Genomic DNA, 18,249 nt, shown 5'->3' with positions numbered 1-18,249 from the left:
TTGACTCCAAACATAGCTTTATATTTTAGTGTTTTAATCTGAATCTGCAACAATGCAATATTTCCTATAGTGAAGAGTTGAAGTAGAACGCATAGCCTACTGTACAACTAGAATTCTGAAGTAAAGTTCCTTAGAATTGCCTTGGTACTCAAGTTAACATATTCAGTTACTGGTTATACTTCATCTTGCGCTATAAATATATAAAAAATGCTGTACTGCCCGATTGTTTTAAGGACTTTACTTGTTGTACCGCCCTCTAACAACCGGAACACATGTTATTACACGATAGTTCCTAGCCGGAAATGTTATTCGGTAGCACATGCTAGACTAAAGGCTGCTAGCGGAAAGTAAACATAAATCCTGTTCAACATGGCAGAGGTAAGCCAACGATGATTTTGAGCCTTATTTTTAATCAGCGGCGTCTGAACGACTGATTTCGTATGTCACATTTGTTCACGTGTTTATTTGGGGAATGTGTGATAGAAACACAGAAGGAAAGTTGAACATTGTTAGCCAGGTAGCTCACCGGTGTGTTTTTAACTCTACCGGTCATGTTTACTACTAATACTGGTAGTTTCACCATTGCTAACAAGCTACGGTATTTATTAAATCACTTATATATTCAGCAGTGTCACGAGGAGACTCGCTATGAAGCTATACCAGCTAGCTGGGTTTAATGAGTAATAGACAGTATGTGCTAATGTTACTCTACACAGCTGGACCATAGGGCAACACTAAAGCTTGACCTATGACAGTGTGCAGTTGGTAAGGTTAGGTTGTGACAGCAGTCGCGTGCTGCCATGGTATCCTGATAGTAAACACATACACACAACAGGTCATAAGCGACAGCAGTCATTCTGACCTGTTACAATGGGGAAAGCACAGATCGTCCTCCTGACATGAGTGATGGCTCTGCTCCATTAAAGTGGCCCAGTGAGACAGCAAGACAAATAACACCAGGAACCTGAGACTGAGGCAGCTCAATGTAATTCACATCATTCCCTATGCTGTTTACACCTCTGCTTTCCCTACTGGCACATCATGACAACATGTCTTTCGTTAAAAAAAACACCTGTTGAATATCTGTGCTCGTTTGTTTTTCTTTCAAGAAGTGATTCTGGAGAATGCTTCTTGTCAAAGTCACTTTTTTTGTCGAAACCAGTGAAGTTCCCCTCACTGTCTGTAACTTGTCTACAGTTTGTTGGTTGAAAAAGAGATCCAGTGTTAATACACAGCCTAGGCTCTGTAAAATGGCATGCTGCTAGCTACAGTGGGGCCGGGCCCCCTTCTTTACCAGTTTGCATAACCCAAACTGTGTATATTAAGTTAACACAAGATAGTTTTTTCAGCAAACACAGTATAGACGGGAAGAGGACAGTGAGGACATATTTACTGATTTTGACAAAAAGTGTTCTCCAGAATCGCTGACTCTTCACCTTTTAAATACTCAATCGGTTGAAAGGTGATTGTCGCACACTACATGAGCTGCTTTTCCTTTGCTGGTACACAGGACCATGGTTTAAAGTACACACAGGACCATGGTTTAAAGTCATTGATTGAGATGATGTACTTAAATATGTGCACCTTCCAGTTGTGATTCTTTATTTTTTTAGTCACAGCAATACATTGCAGAGTTTAGCTGATTCAAACGCTCTGGTGGCCTGGTTCTTTTTCCATTATGGTTTGCCAACTTCTCCCTGTATTCATTAGAGTCTCCGTAAGCACCTTATACACAAACATTACTCCACATGCATCCTATTCCTTTAAATATTTAATGATAATCACTCAATATTATTTCACTATTTTTACACATGAATACATCAGAGAAAATATGAAGGAATAAAAGTGTAATGAAGTCTTTTTACATGTTACTAAACTCTTTCATTGAACGTCTGTGTATGCCACATTTTTAAGTGATACTGTGGGAACACCAGAATGTGCCACCGTTTTTCTCAGCTTGTCTGTATACATGATATGGCAATACACACTGCAGGAGTATGGATCCATGCAATCATGTATGGAATATAAAAAATAAAATAATAGTTAGAGTTTGTACCTTCATGGTTGAATGCACTTAATGGAAGTCGCTTTGGATAAAAGTTTCAGCTAAATAAAATGTAATTTAATATATGGATGTATTGTGATCTCCTGTCTCCACAGACTCACAGTCTGCAGGACATGAGGCAGCAGGCAGCCGTCGCTGCCAAAGTCTTCATTCAGAGAGATTACAGCAACGGCACCGTGTGCCACTTCCAGAGCAAGTTCCCCTCAGAGCTAGAGACCAGGGTAAGATCATAGATAGTATATAAAAGTAAGATACAGCCCCGGAAAAAATTAAGAGACCAGTCTTTTTCTTAAATATTTATCTCTGCATTACTTATTGAAAATGCTCTAAATGACACCAGGGCGTACATTCAGTGGATGGCCATAGGAGTCTGATATCATTGTGAACATTGAGCCAAAAGTCATAAATACCATAGCAATGGTCTCCATCAGGAACCCTGTTGGACTTTTTATCCTCATGTGAACCACAGTGGCAGTGGGTTAAAGAGCAGCACACATCAGTATAATGATGTGGAAGGAGGAAGAGCAGGTCCCTTAGACACAGCAGACTCTAGGGGCCACATGAAAGAAGACACTGGGTGAATCTCAATACAGGGGTTGCGGTCTACGTAGGCTGCATTTGAAGACCGATTGCGTCATAGCGGCGCGCAAAGGTTTTTCCATTTGCAAGGCTCCTTGCAAGGCTCCTCATATGCGGCCGAGAAATACAGCCTTCATTTCACGGTTTTGAAGGCTGCATCAGATGTATCCTTCGCGGCCCAACATATCCCAAGATTCATTGCGTTTTTTTCAGAGATGGCATAAAATAAAATTAAAAATAACAAAACAGCAACGTGTTGCTCCATCTTCTTAACTTTTATCTTCCTTTCTTTTTTTCTTGTACTTTTTTTTCTTTTCGTCTGGTAGGAAACTTCTTTTTCTTTTTTCCTCCGTTGACAAGGCTGTTTCCGTTGGCAGCAATCAGGGTTGCTAGGCAGCACAGGAGTGGCGAGTCGTCACGCAAGGTAACGGCTTGTTACGCAAACCGGAAATGCTCGTAAACAGAGCGAAACGGAGACCTGTGTCTCGTTTAACAACGCTCGTTGGCCTTGGAATCGGCCTTCACAGGCTATGGCCTTCATAGACCGCGAGACCGCGTCCTTCCAAGGATGCGGTCTCTGTAATGGGATACAGCTACAGTGTGTGCCAACAGTTCAGAGTTCACAGGACTGAAGAGCTTGAGTTTCTAAAACACATATGCACCACATGAAAAGAGCAGCTTCATAACCCTTTAACCGCTCACTGGTGGTGTATTGGCACTTCCCTCTTGATTGTGTGGTCTCTCTCCCATGATTTGCTGGCAGGATTCAGTTCTCAATTCAATTCAATTGCGTGCGTGCGTGTGCCTCAATCATTCACTGTCCCTCAGGTTGTGGCATGTTAATATATACCGGGCAGCAAGATGTGCCCGGTCTCCTTCTCCGAGGAGTATTTTTAATTTGGAGAGGTCGTTCAGCTCTTTGAAATTCAGTTCTCTCTCTCTCTCTCTCTGTCTCTCTCTGTCTCTCTCTGTCTCTCTCTCTCTCTCTCTCTCTCTCTGTCTCTCTCTCACGCACGCACGCACACACACACACACACACACACACACACACACACACACACATAGCACATCACATGAAATATGCTTTCCCCTCTGGGTCGTGAAAAGTCCCCCTATCATAAATTGTTGTTTCATGAATGGATACATGTTTTGCTGTAATCCAAGTCGAATGAATGATGCGACAAAATAACAAACTGTTCCATTTTTAGGACGGTAAATTATGTCGCTAACTTTTGTGAAAAATGCTCGCTGTGAACATATGGCCAAAGAAAGCCTCATGTTCTTTGAGCCTATTGTTTTGAATTTGGCCTTGTTTTGCAGAACGTTTTGCAGAACGTTTTGCATGCCGTATTGTCTTCGGCTGGTGGGAATTTATTGTACTCGGTAGCTCTATTGCTGTTTTAATGCTTCTGGTGAATCATGCCAACGATCTGGGAAAACACTCAATGCATTTTGGCTGTGATGCTAGATTGGCAAACCATTCAAGACGCTTTCATTAATCGAGAACTGACTGTTGTGTCTCTGACCTGTGTCTAATATGTTTTTCCCCTGATTCACATTATACTGAGTATACAGTTACAATTAGGAGATCGGAGTGTTCCCTGACTTGAATATATTAAAAGGCTGTCCCAAACCTTGCACTCCCAAACTAACATTTTTTTAGAATGCCAATATGGCCGCCCCTTATTGGAGAAGATGCTCGGGCTGCTCAAACAAATGTGGTTTTGAATTGCACTCAATTTGGCCCCCAAATTGAAAAAATGACAAGTAGAACAAAGACTGCTCTATGGCGGCTACCAAACATGTCTTAAGAACCACTGAAGTGTTGGAAGCTGGTTGGTGCATTCCTGGGGCGCAAGGGAGGCAGAACATTGGAAGGTTTACACACACACATACACACATACACATCCACACACATCCATCCATCAGCACATCCATTCCGGACCAGCATTGAACTTGTGTTATGTCGACACCCTTTAGTCAAAACAGCCTCTCTGTGTCCAGCAGCTCTCCACCCCTCCATCAGTCTGCGGTATACAGCAAAGCATTCATTTGAGGAATTCTTGAGAGAAAAACTTGGTTTGATATTTGGCCAGTTGTGGTCATGAGTTTGTTTCTATTTTCCAAAAAGCTGTCTGCAGACAACAGCTGAGATACGTCTTTATCTTACTAAAAGTGTGCTTGTGCCACTGGTAAAGGAAGGAGAACCCATCAAGATTCCATCCTGGATTGTGTGTGTGTGTGTGTGTGTGTCCTCCTGTTGACAACCATGTTGTACTCTCAGGTATTGAGGGGGGGAAAGAAACATTCTTTGGAGCATATGGCCAAGGCATCCTAATCATTTTCGGGAGGCGTTTTTCCCCAATGTTTGGAAGGAGGCCCAGGCAAAGCATTCCCCTTGATGTACGACCAGTCCAAGAGAAATTCAGCCGCTCCATTTATCTAGAGAAATGGAAAAGAACAAGAAAGAAAAAAGGATCTGGTGCTAATAAGACATAGTTTCCACTCAAACGCTCCCCAAGAGTAGGCAGAAAGCTCTCTCACACACACACACACACACACACACACACACACACACACACGCTAACAGTCCAAATATATACACCTGGCCCCGTGCCCCTGCCTTAATGGTTATAACGCTCTGATTCGTCTTTTTCACACTTCCCATGTGTTTCAGATTGACAAACAGCAGTTTGAGGAGACAGTGCGGATGCTGAATAACCTGTACGCAGAAGCAGAGAAGCTGGGAAGCCAGTCGTACATCGAAGGCTGTCTGGCCTGCCTCACAGCCTACACCGTCTTCCTCTGTATGGAGACGCACTATGAGAAGGTGAGAGGCATTTTCACCTGCATACAGTATGTACACAGTCAGTGAGACACACACACTGCATGTGTGTGCTACACAACATATGTGTGTGTTTTTGTTGTTGTCCATATTGGCTAGAAAAAACTATATTAATGTGCGTCTAAAAAAAAGTAATATTAGTTTTTCAGTAATTGAATTCAAAAAGTGAAACTTTTATATACTCTAGATTCATTAAACAAAGTGAAATATGTCAGGCCTTTTTTGTTTGATTTGATTTATTATACAGAAATGTCGACCTTCTGAAAGTATGTTCATTCATCCACTCAATACTTTGTCAGATTTTTATTTTTCTATTGCGGCATGGCACTGATGCTATCAGCCTGTGGCACTGCTGAGGTGTAATGAAGCCCAGGTTACTTTAATAGTGGCCTTCAGCTCGTCTGTTTTGTTGGTTCTGGTGTGTCTCATCTTGAAAATAGTTTCTCTATGGGGTTCAGGTCAGGCCAGTTGGCTGGCCAATCAAGCACAGTAATACCTCGGTCAGCCAACCAGTTACTAGTGGTTTTGGCACTGTGGGCAGGTGCCAAGTCTTGCTGGAAAAGGAAATTGGCATGATGATGAACTTGATAAAACACAGTGGAAATGTTGCATTTCATTTATAAATCAAGGTCCCAGAGTCTAGAGGAAGAGTGGAGAGGAACAGAATCCACATTGCTTGAAGTCAACAGTCGGTGATGATTTGGGGCACCATGTCATCTGCTGGTCCACTGTGTTTTTATCACAGTCAACCCAGCCGTCTACCAGGAGATTTTAGAGCACTTCATGCTTCCGTCTAGTGACAAACTTTATGATTACTATTTCCTATTCCAGCCAGACTTGGCACCTGCCCACAGTGCCAAAACCACTAGTAACTGGTTGGCTGACCGTAGTATTACTGTGCTTGATTGACCAGCCAACTGGCCTGACCTGACCATTGAGAATCTATGTGCTATCGTCAAGAGAAGGATGATACACACCAGACCCAACAATACAGACGAGCTGAAGGCCGTTATCAAAGCAACCTGGGCTTCCATAACACCTCAGCAGTGATCACATTCATTGCTGCGGCGTGGCATGGAGCCACAACAATGCACATCACTTCTAACAAGATTGAGTTGATTAAGTGGAGAAGACTTTGTTGTCTAGGCATTTTTATTGGGTATTTTACAAAACGTAGCTGCATACAGACAATATATCCATGCCACCTGAGGTCATGGGCATTACATTTTCATTTTGGACCTTGTCCCCTTTCCCTTATGTTATAGATTGTAGATGGTGAAATCCTTGAATAATTTGCAGGAATGTTGTTTTTAAACTGTTGGACTGTTTTCCTCTGCAGTTCTTCACAAAGTGGTGAGCCTCACCTCATTATTGCTTGAGAAGACTGCATCTTTACGGGATGCCGCTTTTTATAACACACAGGCTAACTTGGAAATGAGGTTGTATGTCCAACATTATGAACTACCCCTTTAAAGGTGCTCCGAGGATCTTTCAGTTTGTGTTAAATCCTTGCACCCCTTTTGGACAAAAGCATGTTTTTACTACGCCTGCTGTTGTTCCTGGGTGAGCGTACCCATGATAAAAGCATTAAAGAAAAAAACTATATAAACTTTTTTTCTCCCAACTTTTTTGAAATGTGTTGCTGCCATCAAATTCAGAATAAGCATATATTTATGAAAAACAAGGGAATGTAAGGTTCTCAGTATTTCAGTGGTCAACTCCTTTTCTATGTGTTTGTGTTGTAGTGGACGAGAGTGAACTGGGATGAAAACATTGCTTTGGGGTTTAACGAGCATTCATAAAAGCCGTGCATTTTAAATTGACCGCTCATTACCAAAGCAAAAATGGAGTCTGTTATTGAACTTTTTCAGCTCAAGAATGTAGTGGGTTGGCTAGCATGATCTTCTGGTGACTTTGCCAGGCAAACGTTTTGCAAGTCTGATTCGAGGTAGCACCATTACCTTACTCCAGACAAACCAGAGAACATATAAGTGGACATTGTGGATCAGTAAACTACTGCTTTGACAGAAAATTAACCCTCGTTGATTTTGTTCAATCTGAGGCTGTTTTTCCCCTTGAATCTAGTGATACATTGAATATCGTTGGGTTTCTGGCTATTGGTGGGACAAAACGTCATATGAAGATGACACTGAGCCACACTAGCCTTTTTTGTGAGGCAAACTGTCCCATGTACAGTATTTTATACACTTTACCAGTGTGCCTAACGCAGATAAATGGGCTAAAGTCTCGATGTTTTTGTGTGGCAAAAGAGAGACTCACTTATAGGATAATGACATGGATTTATAATCTGGAATGGTGGATTGATTGCAATAGAAGGCGAGTACCGACGGAACAATATGCAGCTAAAGCCAACAAGAGGATTTATGTAGAGCAAGATATATTTTATTGATATGTCAAACTGAAAATGTTACTTTGTCTTGTTGTAAATATACCTAAGTAAGAGATTGACTTTATTTCAAACCATGCATACTGTAAATATGGTGTGTATATATAATAATACTATATTCATAATCATTTAATAATTCCACCAGTGTCCATGAGAACTGTATCTGACAGTGTGACTGCTGCTGTGCTTTTTTTAGGTTTTGAAGAAGATTGCAAAGTACATCCAGGAGCAGAATGACAAGATCTATGCACCGCGCGGCCTGCTGCTCACCGACCCCATCCAGAGAGGCCTGCGGGTCGTATCCTTCCAAAAGAACACTGTCCCTGCGTTCCGAATCGCATACTTTCTACTATTTAGTATGGTTAAAACATTTTTTTTAGTACGTCCCGATTCTTGTGGACGGATTTAGGATGGTTAGAAAGACCCGGATGTACACTACATCCGGCCAAGATTTTTTTTGTGTTGAAAACAGCACCCTATTTGGGCGATTCTGACCCATAATCCAGTGCGAACCTGAAGTGACGTCACATCAACGGAGCCTCCATATGAAAACAAACGGGGATGTGACGGATATAAAAGCAAGAGACAAAATCAAGGGGCAATGTTATGATGAAATAAGAGAGTAAAAGTATGTCCCAATAGTATGCCTACTGCATCCTAACTACATCATTTTTATGTTCGGATGTAGTATGTAGAATAGAAAAAAGGAGCTAGTTTTAGCGCTAAAATGCTTTGTGAATTACACTTATATTAAAAAGTTAGGAGTCCTAAAATTAGGAGTGAAACGCCCCTTATTTTTAAGAGTTACTCCTAAATCAGCAAGTTAGGACCTACTCTTAGCCTTAAAATGTTTTGTGAATACGGCCCCAGGTTTCCAGAGCTTTAACTGCTGGGCCTCGTTTAACTGTTTACTGTAAATAACCTGCCAACAATAAGTCCCTAAATAGATTCATTTCAAGCATTTCACTGAGCGTGTACTTCAGAGGAACACTATGAAAACAATATAGAACAAAATAATGCCAACCTTACAGAAAAAGATTCATTTTCAAGATTAAAAACCGCAATGTGTTTGTAATGAGAAACAATCCTGTCATGCCATGATTAGCATCTATGGGAAATAAGCACAATATTGTTGAATGTTTTGGATAACTTGTGAAACATCCCTCCCTGAAAAACATGAACGTAATAATCACACTGAAACGTTCATTAGAACAAGGAGCTTTTTCACAATGACCTAATAATAATAATAATAATAATAATAATACATTTTATTTATATAGCGCTCTTCTCTCACTCGGAGCGCTTTAAATAGATAGATAGATTGCAGTGATCTTACACGTCACCACGTCTTTCCATCTAACTGCTGGATGAAAACGGAAAGCAGCAGCAGCCTGAGCAGTTTACAGGAAACCCAGCGCTATGTAGGAATACCCTGTAAAAAACACCAGATAAAAGGTAATATGTAATCCATAGCACCTGCATAAAGTCAGTGGGGACCCCACCAACATCCTGGCTTTACCAGTGTGTGTGTGTGTGTGCTTGTCTGTGACTCAACATCCCGATTAATTGCAACCGAGATTAGTGAAAAACAAAATATGAGTGTAATTGTTCCCAGCTGAGCTTTGTTCCCCCCTTCATGCCTCTATGATTCAACAGGGTTTTGATGGTGATCTGGATTCTCTCTCCAACACGGAGTCGCTGCCGTGCTGACTTTGGATAAGTAGCGCTTGAGGAGTTTGACAGGAATGTCTCACCTGGAGCTAAAGTGTTAGCATTCCAACCAAGTAAAACATGATCATTAACTATCTAATGATGTGACTGCTTGATGCTATCATATTGAGTATTTACCTTACCCTCCCAAGACTAAAGGGTTCAAAGTTTTTGCAAAATGACTTGCTTGTGACCATAGATAGTATATTGTGACCCAAACTGCTGTTTCACTAATGATGACAGGGCCTGACTTCATCAGGACATTTTTAAAGTTCACAAAGGATGATCATTTTCAGGTTCAAAATTGTAACTTGGGTTTCTATAGAAACTGCCTGTCACTTTAGGCCCCTACTACTGTACTCTGATTGGCCCTGAATCCAACTGATTCAGGGGGGATCTTGGGGTGTGGCTAATCGCAGATGGAGGTAGTGCTAAGTTAGCTTGGTAAAGAGGGGCGTGGCTTACCCCTTTGTGACGTCATAAGGGGAGAGACATCTGACAGAGGGTTGTTTTTTCTAATTTTTTTGGGAGTCTCTTAATTAAACCCATTAGCATTGAAACCCCATGAAAAAGATTGTTGCCTAAATGTACATATCCAATGCAGAAAAAGCTCTTCTCTTCTTACATAAAAAAAGTGAGAAGAATTGAGATTTCAGTTGGAGTTAATTGACTGTAAAATGAAACCCAACCTTGCTTCAAATGCTTTTCCTTGACTGTAATCCTGTTAAGATTGAGGTCACCATCTTTGAAGACAGAAGCCTGACCAGATAAAAGCTGCTAAGGTGAGTCTTATCTTAAATATAACACGTTTAACTAGGACCAACACTTTCTGAGACTAGCACAGATGTGACGCTGCGATATTAAAAGGCCTACTTCACCGGTGGGAATATGAAGGTGTATTGAACTCTGAGATCCTATGTAGTATAAATGTGCAACATTTTTAGAAATCGGTTCATCCTAGACTGAGAAAAGTGTTTTATGGTCTCACTGTCTAACCCTACAGTTTGCCCAGTTGTGGCATCACAACTTCTTTTTCACAATTATACTACCTAGGATCTCAGAGTTCAATACACCTTCATATTCCCACAGGTGAAGTAGGCCTTTAATTATGGACAACACCATTTGTTTTTTAAAGGCCTACAAAAAAAATCGGTTTTTCCAATTATGAAACGGACATATTTTGGGGAAAAAGGGATGAGTCATAGAGCAGTGATAAAAGAGGGTCTCACTCTCTGTGTGTGCCACTGCCCTTATGCAGAACGCCCCCCACTGCATTCAAAGAAGAAGCCCACAGTAAAGTTTAAAGCCTATTCACATGTGTGTAATATTAGTTAACTTCCCTTCAGTCAGGGCGGCTGCTATATGAAGCAAGGCTAGGTATGCATGCTTTAGGGCTACATGTTGCGCAGTGCTCGGGGCTAGGCAGGATGCACATTATCCCTGCGTTCCAAATCACATACTTTTTCTTTTTACTACACTACATACTAAAGTATAGTAGAGTATTAGGGCCACGTGAAAGAGAGAGAAAAAAATCTGATAATTAAGATTTTTTACATTATGTCGAGAATAAAGATGAGTCCCCCGAAATGCTTTTGAAGTTAGTGGGGGCATTTATGTATTTTCAGCATACTACAATCGACTTGCATGTATTGGGACATCCTAAATCTTTTTCTGGCATACTAAATAGTAGGGAAGTATGGGTATTGGAACGCAGGGTATGTGTTGCTGTCCGAAACCCATGGACCAGCCAAGACAAGCAACTGGATTAAAAACAAAATGATGAGTTGTATTTTCAGCATTATCCAACCCGCTCACCGCACTTACATGCTTTTAAAACTGATGTAATCAAACGATTACATTTTTAGTTCAAATAGCCCATTTCCTTGTTTACTTTGCTGGCCCGCCACGCCGATCCCACATTCATGTCATATCAAAGGAAAGGAGGAGGGTCACTTGCCCTTCAGTGAGCTTTCTTTTATTAAGTATTTTGAAATGGTCTCCCTTGTAGTGATGCATTTCAAATCTGTAGCAGATGTTTGACCCTTTTTTATGTTGTTATTGTCGACATATTTCAAACTGTAAATGTGACCGATTCGTTGCAGCCAGACACCTTTTTAGTTGGCCTCTTTTCCACGATTTTTAAAGCAGGCAATATATTTTGCTTTACAGGGATTTCTTTAACTTATCTTTAAAAAAAGGGGGGACATCTTGGCCTGGATTGTCTGTTCTTATTCTGCATTAATCTTGTATAGCATCTGACAACAATATAATGAATACCTTAACTGTGTTAACCATAAAATAAAAGGTTTGTTGTTGCCATTCAATACCAACATTTCCCCCTGGGATTTTACATAACATATAGGAAACCTATGACGGAGGTGTTAACCAACCACTTGTCCTTAATGTGTATAACACTGGAAATAATAGCTTCTATAATTAGTCATACAGCACGTCACAAAATCTTTTTTTAAATATGAGGGCGTGTCATTTCATGGAATTGGTCTTCTTATTTACCATGTTCTAAAAGCTGTTTTATTAAGACTGTTCCCAGCCTGTGTTTCTTTTGAGTGTTACAACACAGTGAGACAGACAGCACAGTGCGATTGTGAAGCGCAGATGGCTTTGGTACATCTGCAGATCTTTCCCCTCTGGCAGACGCCTCAAGGTTTTTCACCTCAGGAAGCACCACGCCACATCCCATAACTTGTTCCAATCTCTCCCTGCTGTTTCTCTCCTGTAAAGACTTCTACAAAGAAGCTCCTTTTCAGGGTGTCATGGTAGGGATGTGCTTGGGCCCAGATCGTACTGAGAAGTAACTTTGTAGCAGATGCTAACATCAGGCAGAGTTGAAGACATAGGCCATAAATATTTTACCTGTGGGGAAATGGAGAGTTTGGCATCAGTTGTTCAGGCCCACAGAGTCCACTTGCGGACGGATAAAGCGTTGCCTTGCTACAGACGCATACAGGGGATTAATCGTTCTGGTTTGAAAATTCCTGCTGTGCGCCTGGATACATATACACGTCCTGTAGTGGAATGTAAACCCCCAGGACATTTATAAGTAGTTGTTGAGAGAAGAGTGCTGGGTAAAAACACAGCCAGCCAGCAGAACCATCCATCCCTCCTATACTGTTTAAGCCTCTTTTATATCCTGACTGGCTCTTTTTCTCCCGTGTGTCTCCACCAGGCTTTAGACACATACATCAGTGCATCAGACCAACCTCAGTGTTTGATTTAAAGTTATATTAAGTTTGTTATTTAGCCTGGAGACAGAGCTTCCCCTTTTTTTTGCCAGTTCGCCATCTTCAGGCAGGCAGTTTGTAAAAATCTGAAATGAATACCTACAGTATTGTTGAGTAGTATGCAGTACACACTGCAGCCCAGCACTAAATAGCCGGAATCAACTAGCCGGCGATGAATATAAAGGAGCTAGCTGCTAACAAGGCCTGTTGCTGCTAAAAAGAAGCGTATATCTCAGCCATAGTGTTTTAAACAGGTTTATGTAGCCCCTATGTGTAGCCACTAGTATTGATTTTTTTTGTTGAGGGGACGTTCACAGGTAAATGATAATTCACATAATTCATGTTTCACAGGTAAGTAGAAATGCTTGAGCTGTTTGATTTGTATGGCCTCAAACCAGTGATAGAAAAAAAAAAACCTCTGCTTCCCCATTATGGCTGAAGGCCTATAGCTGGCTCAATGCAATGTGAAAGGGGCTGCACAGTGTGATGGATAGGTCTGTAGTGGAATAACTGCACTGTAGGAAAAGCAGACTTGGCTTGAACAGCTCCCCGAGTGCTAGAGCATTGACTGTTCAGCAGATGGCGCCAGGCGGGGTGTCCTCCTGGCATCCGAAGACATTCTCCCTGTGTTCCAATCACCCATACTTCCATACTATTTAGTATACCAGAAAAAGATTTAGGATGTCCCAATTCATGCACTTCAATTGTAGTATGCTGACAATATACAAATGCCCCACTAACTCCAATAGCATTTTGGAATATTCGTCTTTATTCTTGACGTTTCTCGACATAATGAAAAAGAAAATAGAGTAAAAGTGTTTTGTATTGTATGTGTGATAGAGATGGCCTAGCTTTTTAAATAGTTGTATAAGCCACATCTTGAGTGCTTTGCTTACAGTACAGTCCGCCACAGACACACCTGTAAATTACACTAAAATCCTCGTTAACGATCACTGTCAGTCTGGATTGTGCTCAGCATCACGGTAAGATATGCCCCTGAAAGGTGAAAGGAATAAAGAGAAAAGTGCTATATCTTATGTTAGTTTCAAAATCTATCGTGCGTAACTTTTTCATATATATATAAATGAGGGTTCCATTCAAGCCATTGCTAAAAGAGTTCACACAAAGTTGAACATAAGTTATGCACTATTGGCTTTAATAACATTATTCATTCTAATAAGGTGAGCACGGTTACAGTGGATGCTGACTCCTTCTGTGGTTTACTGGTGACACCGTAACAACACACAGACATTTAGTGACACGTGATTTTCCTGTTTGTGCATAGTCAGAATGTGTGTTGTGAAAAGGGCTTTATTTAATGCTTGCTCAGTTTCATAACACTATTGTAATCTTTGTTTCTCTGTAGCAGCCGTTTTGTCAGAGCGGAGCAACAGGGTACCCAGCACCAGTGACCAACTCCTTGAGGAAAACCCCAGACATGCACCATTAACACTGCGTCTGTACAATCTATCCACACTACGTATCATGTGCATGTCTCATTCAGAGTACCCACCTAAACACTTATTGAACTATTCTATTATCAATGATTTGCCACAGTCCCTTTCCCTGTTCATTTAAAGGTGGAGTCAGAGATTCTGGAGAATGCTTCTTGTCGAAATCACTTTTATGTCAAAATCTGTGAATATCTCTTCATGACCTGTCCATACTATGTTTGTGCTGAAACAAATCTGCAGTTGATACAGGCTGTGTATTAACACCAGATTTAGTTTTCAGCGCACACACACACACACACACACACACACACACACACACACACACACACACACACACACACACACACACACACACACACACACAGTACAGCCAGGTATGTTGTATTGTGAGGAGATATTCACTACTGATTTGACAAAGTGATTTTGACAACAAGCGTTCCTCAGAATTGCTGACTCCACCTTAAACTGAGGGATTACATCTGTTATACACTTCTATTTGGTTGGACCATAAGACAAGGTTTGTCATATAAAATCACTGTCTCTTACAATGTATTGACATTCTTCAATCCATCAGTAATGATCCTTGGTTCATTTTGGACTAACATCAACCTTTTGTCTGGAAGATGTTGTGAAATGATGAACTTTTGTATGTTGCTTTCTTAAGTGGACACTCTCTTTTTGAATAATGAAGACACACAGGGTAACTTATTTTTTTATGAAGGATCTCACACACACACACACACACACACACACACACACACACACACACACACACTCACACACTTTAAGTGATTTGGCTTGGCTGAATTGAGGATTAATCAAGAAAAGGTGAACTCTGGGTATTAGTGTGATGTGCCACACCTCACAGTTTTGTTTGCTTAATTCTTCTTCATGTATTCTTGTAATGGTGCCTAGTAGTTGGTGGTCTGTCCTGCACGTTTCCTTCACAGCATTTGACCTTTATGGTTTTTCTGACAACACTGAACATTGTCAGGGATCCAAACATTCCAGTCAAACGGTCAGTCTTAGCTCAATGTACATATTTAATAAAATAACTAGTGTAATACTTGCTTTGTATTTAGCATGTAACATTGTTAACGCTTCTTTTATATTCTCCAGTCATGTTATTTAAGCGTAAGCTGTGCTATGCATAGTGTTTGGTGACTACTATTGATTTTTTCATGTGCAATATGTCATATATTCATATATTGTGGGATTGCCTTGGACCGAAGTATTAAAAGTGCTCGTTAGTTGACAGTGCCTGTAATGGTTTTAAATGTTGCCTTTGTGAAAATCGAAAGTGCTGGTCACACCAGAACTAATACAACTGCAACATTTGCAGCGATGTAAAATAATTCCACTGTTATTTCTGCCATTAGCAAATGAAGCCAAGTAACTCAGTTTGTGTCAAGTTCAGCCTGGGTCGAATTGACATGGTTGACCAATAGCAAACCATGGAGAACTATAGCTTATTAGCGGTGTTGCTCCATGACTTTTTATTTAAACTCCTCTGTCGGAGTATGAACTGCTCCACAAAAGAGGAAAGGCTGCCAAGCCAAGCTAACTAACCATTAGCAAGCTTGTTAGCTCAGAGAGCTTCATGTTCTCTCTTCAGTCACTTTTCTAATGCTGTAAAATGGTTAAAAAAAAGCCTGTTGAAGTAAACAGAGAGAGCCTCTAGCTAACGCCCATAACACACTGTTTGACCATGTGCAGTTATTCTGCTGTTCCTTCTGCTTTCTGGTGTGACCCGACCTCAACACGTCTGATTATATCTTTGCGTGGTTAGCTTATTGCTAACACGACATGATGTAATATTATATAAACCTTAAACAAGGTAGAATATAGGCTACTGTAGTATGACTGCTGATGTTTAATTATGTAATAACTCAAATATTATAAATGGATCTCAAGTTCTGTAAATTGAGTTCCATCTTTCACTTTTGATTTAACTCATATTTTATTTAATCTGCAGTTCGGTTTCTTGAACGTTTTATTTTTTTTTTAAATTCTGTTTTATTTTAACGTATTGTTAATCTATATCTTATATGCGAATAAAAAGTGTACATATTTTACACCATGCTGACTCCTACTGTTATGTTAGTGTTGACATTTAATCCAAATTGAATTCTGCAAGTCTTTCAACTCTATTCACAGACATGCTGCCTGCAGAAGGGTGCGTGAGCAAGACATTTTTCATTGTGGTTTTTAAACAAATTATGAAATACATTTCAACTCTAAGCCATCAAGCCAGAGATCTTATCACACAAAGATTAAAAAAAAGAAAAAAGCTCATGCAAGTGTTTGAAGAAGAAAATACCTCATAAAAAAGAACTGATTGAGTGCTTTTGATATGCTTTGCTTTTATGGTCATGTGAAATTTCAAAAAGATTCATTTGTAGCCTCAAACTATTTCTTATATTGTTTGTGTTCGGTTATCATTTACCAGAAGCCATGCACATTTCTGGAACAGAAAATGCTTGTGATTGGCTGAGAGGAACAAACATGTTAGAATGAATTATAAGATGTGCAAATGAATAAACTGCTGAAATGTGTTGACTTTCGATTCCTAATTCAACATTGAGTAAATGTAACACATGGTGGCTGATTGTCTGAGATAGGTACCACCACTGTCCAAAGAAACTTGTTTTGAGTAGGTTTAAACTGTTCACATAGGCTACAGTTGTGTTCAAAATAATAGCAGTGTGTTTAAAAAATGTATTAAGATCAAAATCCTTATCATAGCTTTTATTTCCAAACACGCAAATGCATTGGGGACATTGCACATTCTATTCCAAATCCAAATATGAAGAAACATTCGTCAAATGTTTCTTCATCTTTACAGAAAGTGAAGAAAAAGGAATATTAGACTGTCCAAAAAAATAGCAGTGTCTGCATTTTTCTTTACAACTCAAACATTTACTGTATCAACTGAAAAATGCATGAAGATTTAGCTTTCCTATGAATCACTGAACTAATATTTAGTTGTATAACCTCTGTTTTTTATTTGACTTACCAACCCATAAAACAGCCTTCTTCTGCAACCTGAACCTGGAACAGAGCAGCACACTGTTTTGGGCATAAATCTGATCTACTGACAGCCAGGTGTTGAAGTTTCAGATGAGACCGTCTCTTCTGCAAAAGGTTAAACAAAAAATGTTCCATTACCTGTGTAAGATGCAGTATAAGAGCATAGCAATAATACCATTCATATTCCCTTCTTAAAGGTACTCTGAGGAACTTTCAGTTTCTGTTCATTCTTGCACCCCCTTTGGACAAAAGTGGGTAGTGTTTTTACTACACTAGCTGTTATTACAGGGTGAGCGTTCCCATGACAAAGGCATGAAGATAAACTATATAAAAAATAGCTTTCTTTGCACTGATGGTCTTGTTTGCTGTTAAATGTCATTTATCAACAAAAAAAAAGACTGTTTAAGAAAAACATTAAACTTCCTCGTAGCACCTTTTAAGGTTTGCCAACACAGTCCTTTTGCAATGTGGGGATTTTAAAAAGCATCCTGTAATTATTTATACTAACAGGTAGTGTTGTGCATTTTACAATTATTGCCCTAAATTCACTGTGAAAAATTGTGCTTTTCAGTTTTTTACCTCCACAGAAAAACAGAGTCCCTGTGTTCCAATCCCCATACTTCCCTACTATTTAGTATGCCAGAAAAAGATTTAGGATGTCCCAATACATGCATGTAATATGCTGAAAATACATAAATGCCCCACTAACAACCAATAGCATTTTGGAGTATGTGTTTTTATTCTTGACATTTCTCGACATAATGAAAATAAATCTTCCTTATCTGATTTTTTTTCTCTCCTGTGGCCCTAAAACTCTTCTGTACTTTAGTGTAGTAAAAAGAAAAAGTATATGATTTGGAACGCAGAGATTGTCTTCTTTTTCATTCCAGTCCTTCTTCCCGTCAAATACAAACAGT

General features: G+C 40.0%; 1 protein-coding gene across 2 annotated transcripts; it reads left to right on the top strand.

Moving 5' to 3' along the window:
• The first annotated feature begins 320 nt into the window (after nucleotides 1–320).
• LOC307261166 (golgin subfamily A member 7-like) lies at nucleotides 321–16,386 on the top strand. 2 transcript variants are annotated; one of them, XM_080041634.1, is made up of 6 exons: nucleotides 321–378; nucleotides 2,161–2,286; nucleotides 5,322–5,474; nucleotides 8,093–8,194; nucleotides 10,336–10,388; nucleotides 14,218–16,386. In XM_080041634.1, the coding sequence occupies exons 1-5, from the start codon at nucleotides 370–372 to the stop codon at nucleotides 10,375–10,377; spliced, it is 432 nt and encodes a 143-aa protein (XP_079897760.1). In that variant the 5' UTR covers nucleotides 321–369; the 3' UTR covers nucleotides 10,378–10,388; nucleotides 14,218–16,386. The 2 variants fall into 2 exon arrangements, with proteins under 2 accessions (XP_079897760.1, XP_079897759.1); XM_080041633.1 differs by having other exon boundaries at nucleotides 14,215–16,386.
• Nucleotides 16,387–18,249: the final 1,863 nt, after the last annotated feature.

This window comes from Ammodytes marinus, assembly GCF_949987685.1.
Source record: "Ammodytes marinus genome assembly, chromosome: 2".
Classification (NCBI taxonomy): domain Eukaryota; kingdom Metazoa; phylum Chordata; class Actinopteri; order Uranoscopiformes; family Ammodytidae; genus Ammodytes; species Ammodytes marinus.
This window is presented reverse-complemented; position numbering and strand designations above follow the sequence as displayed.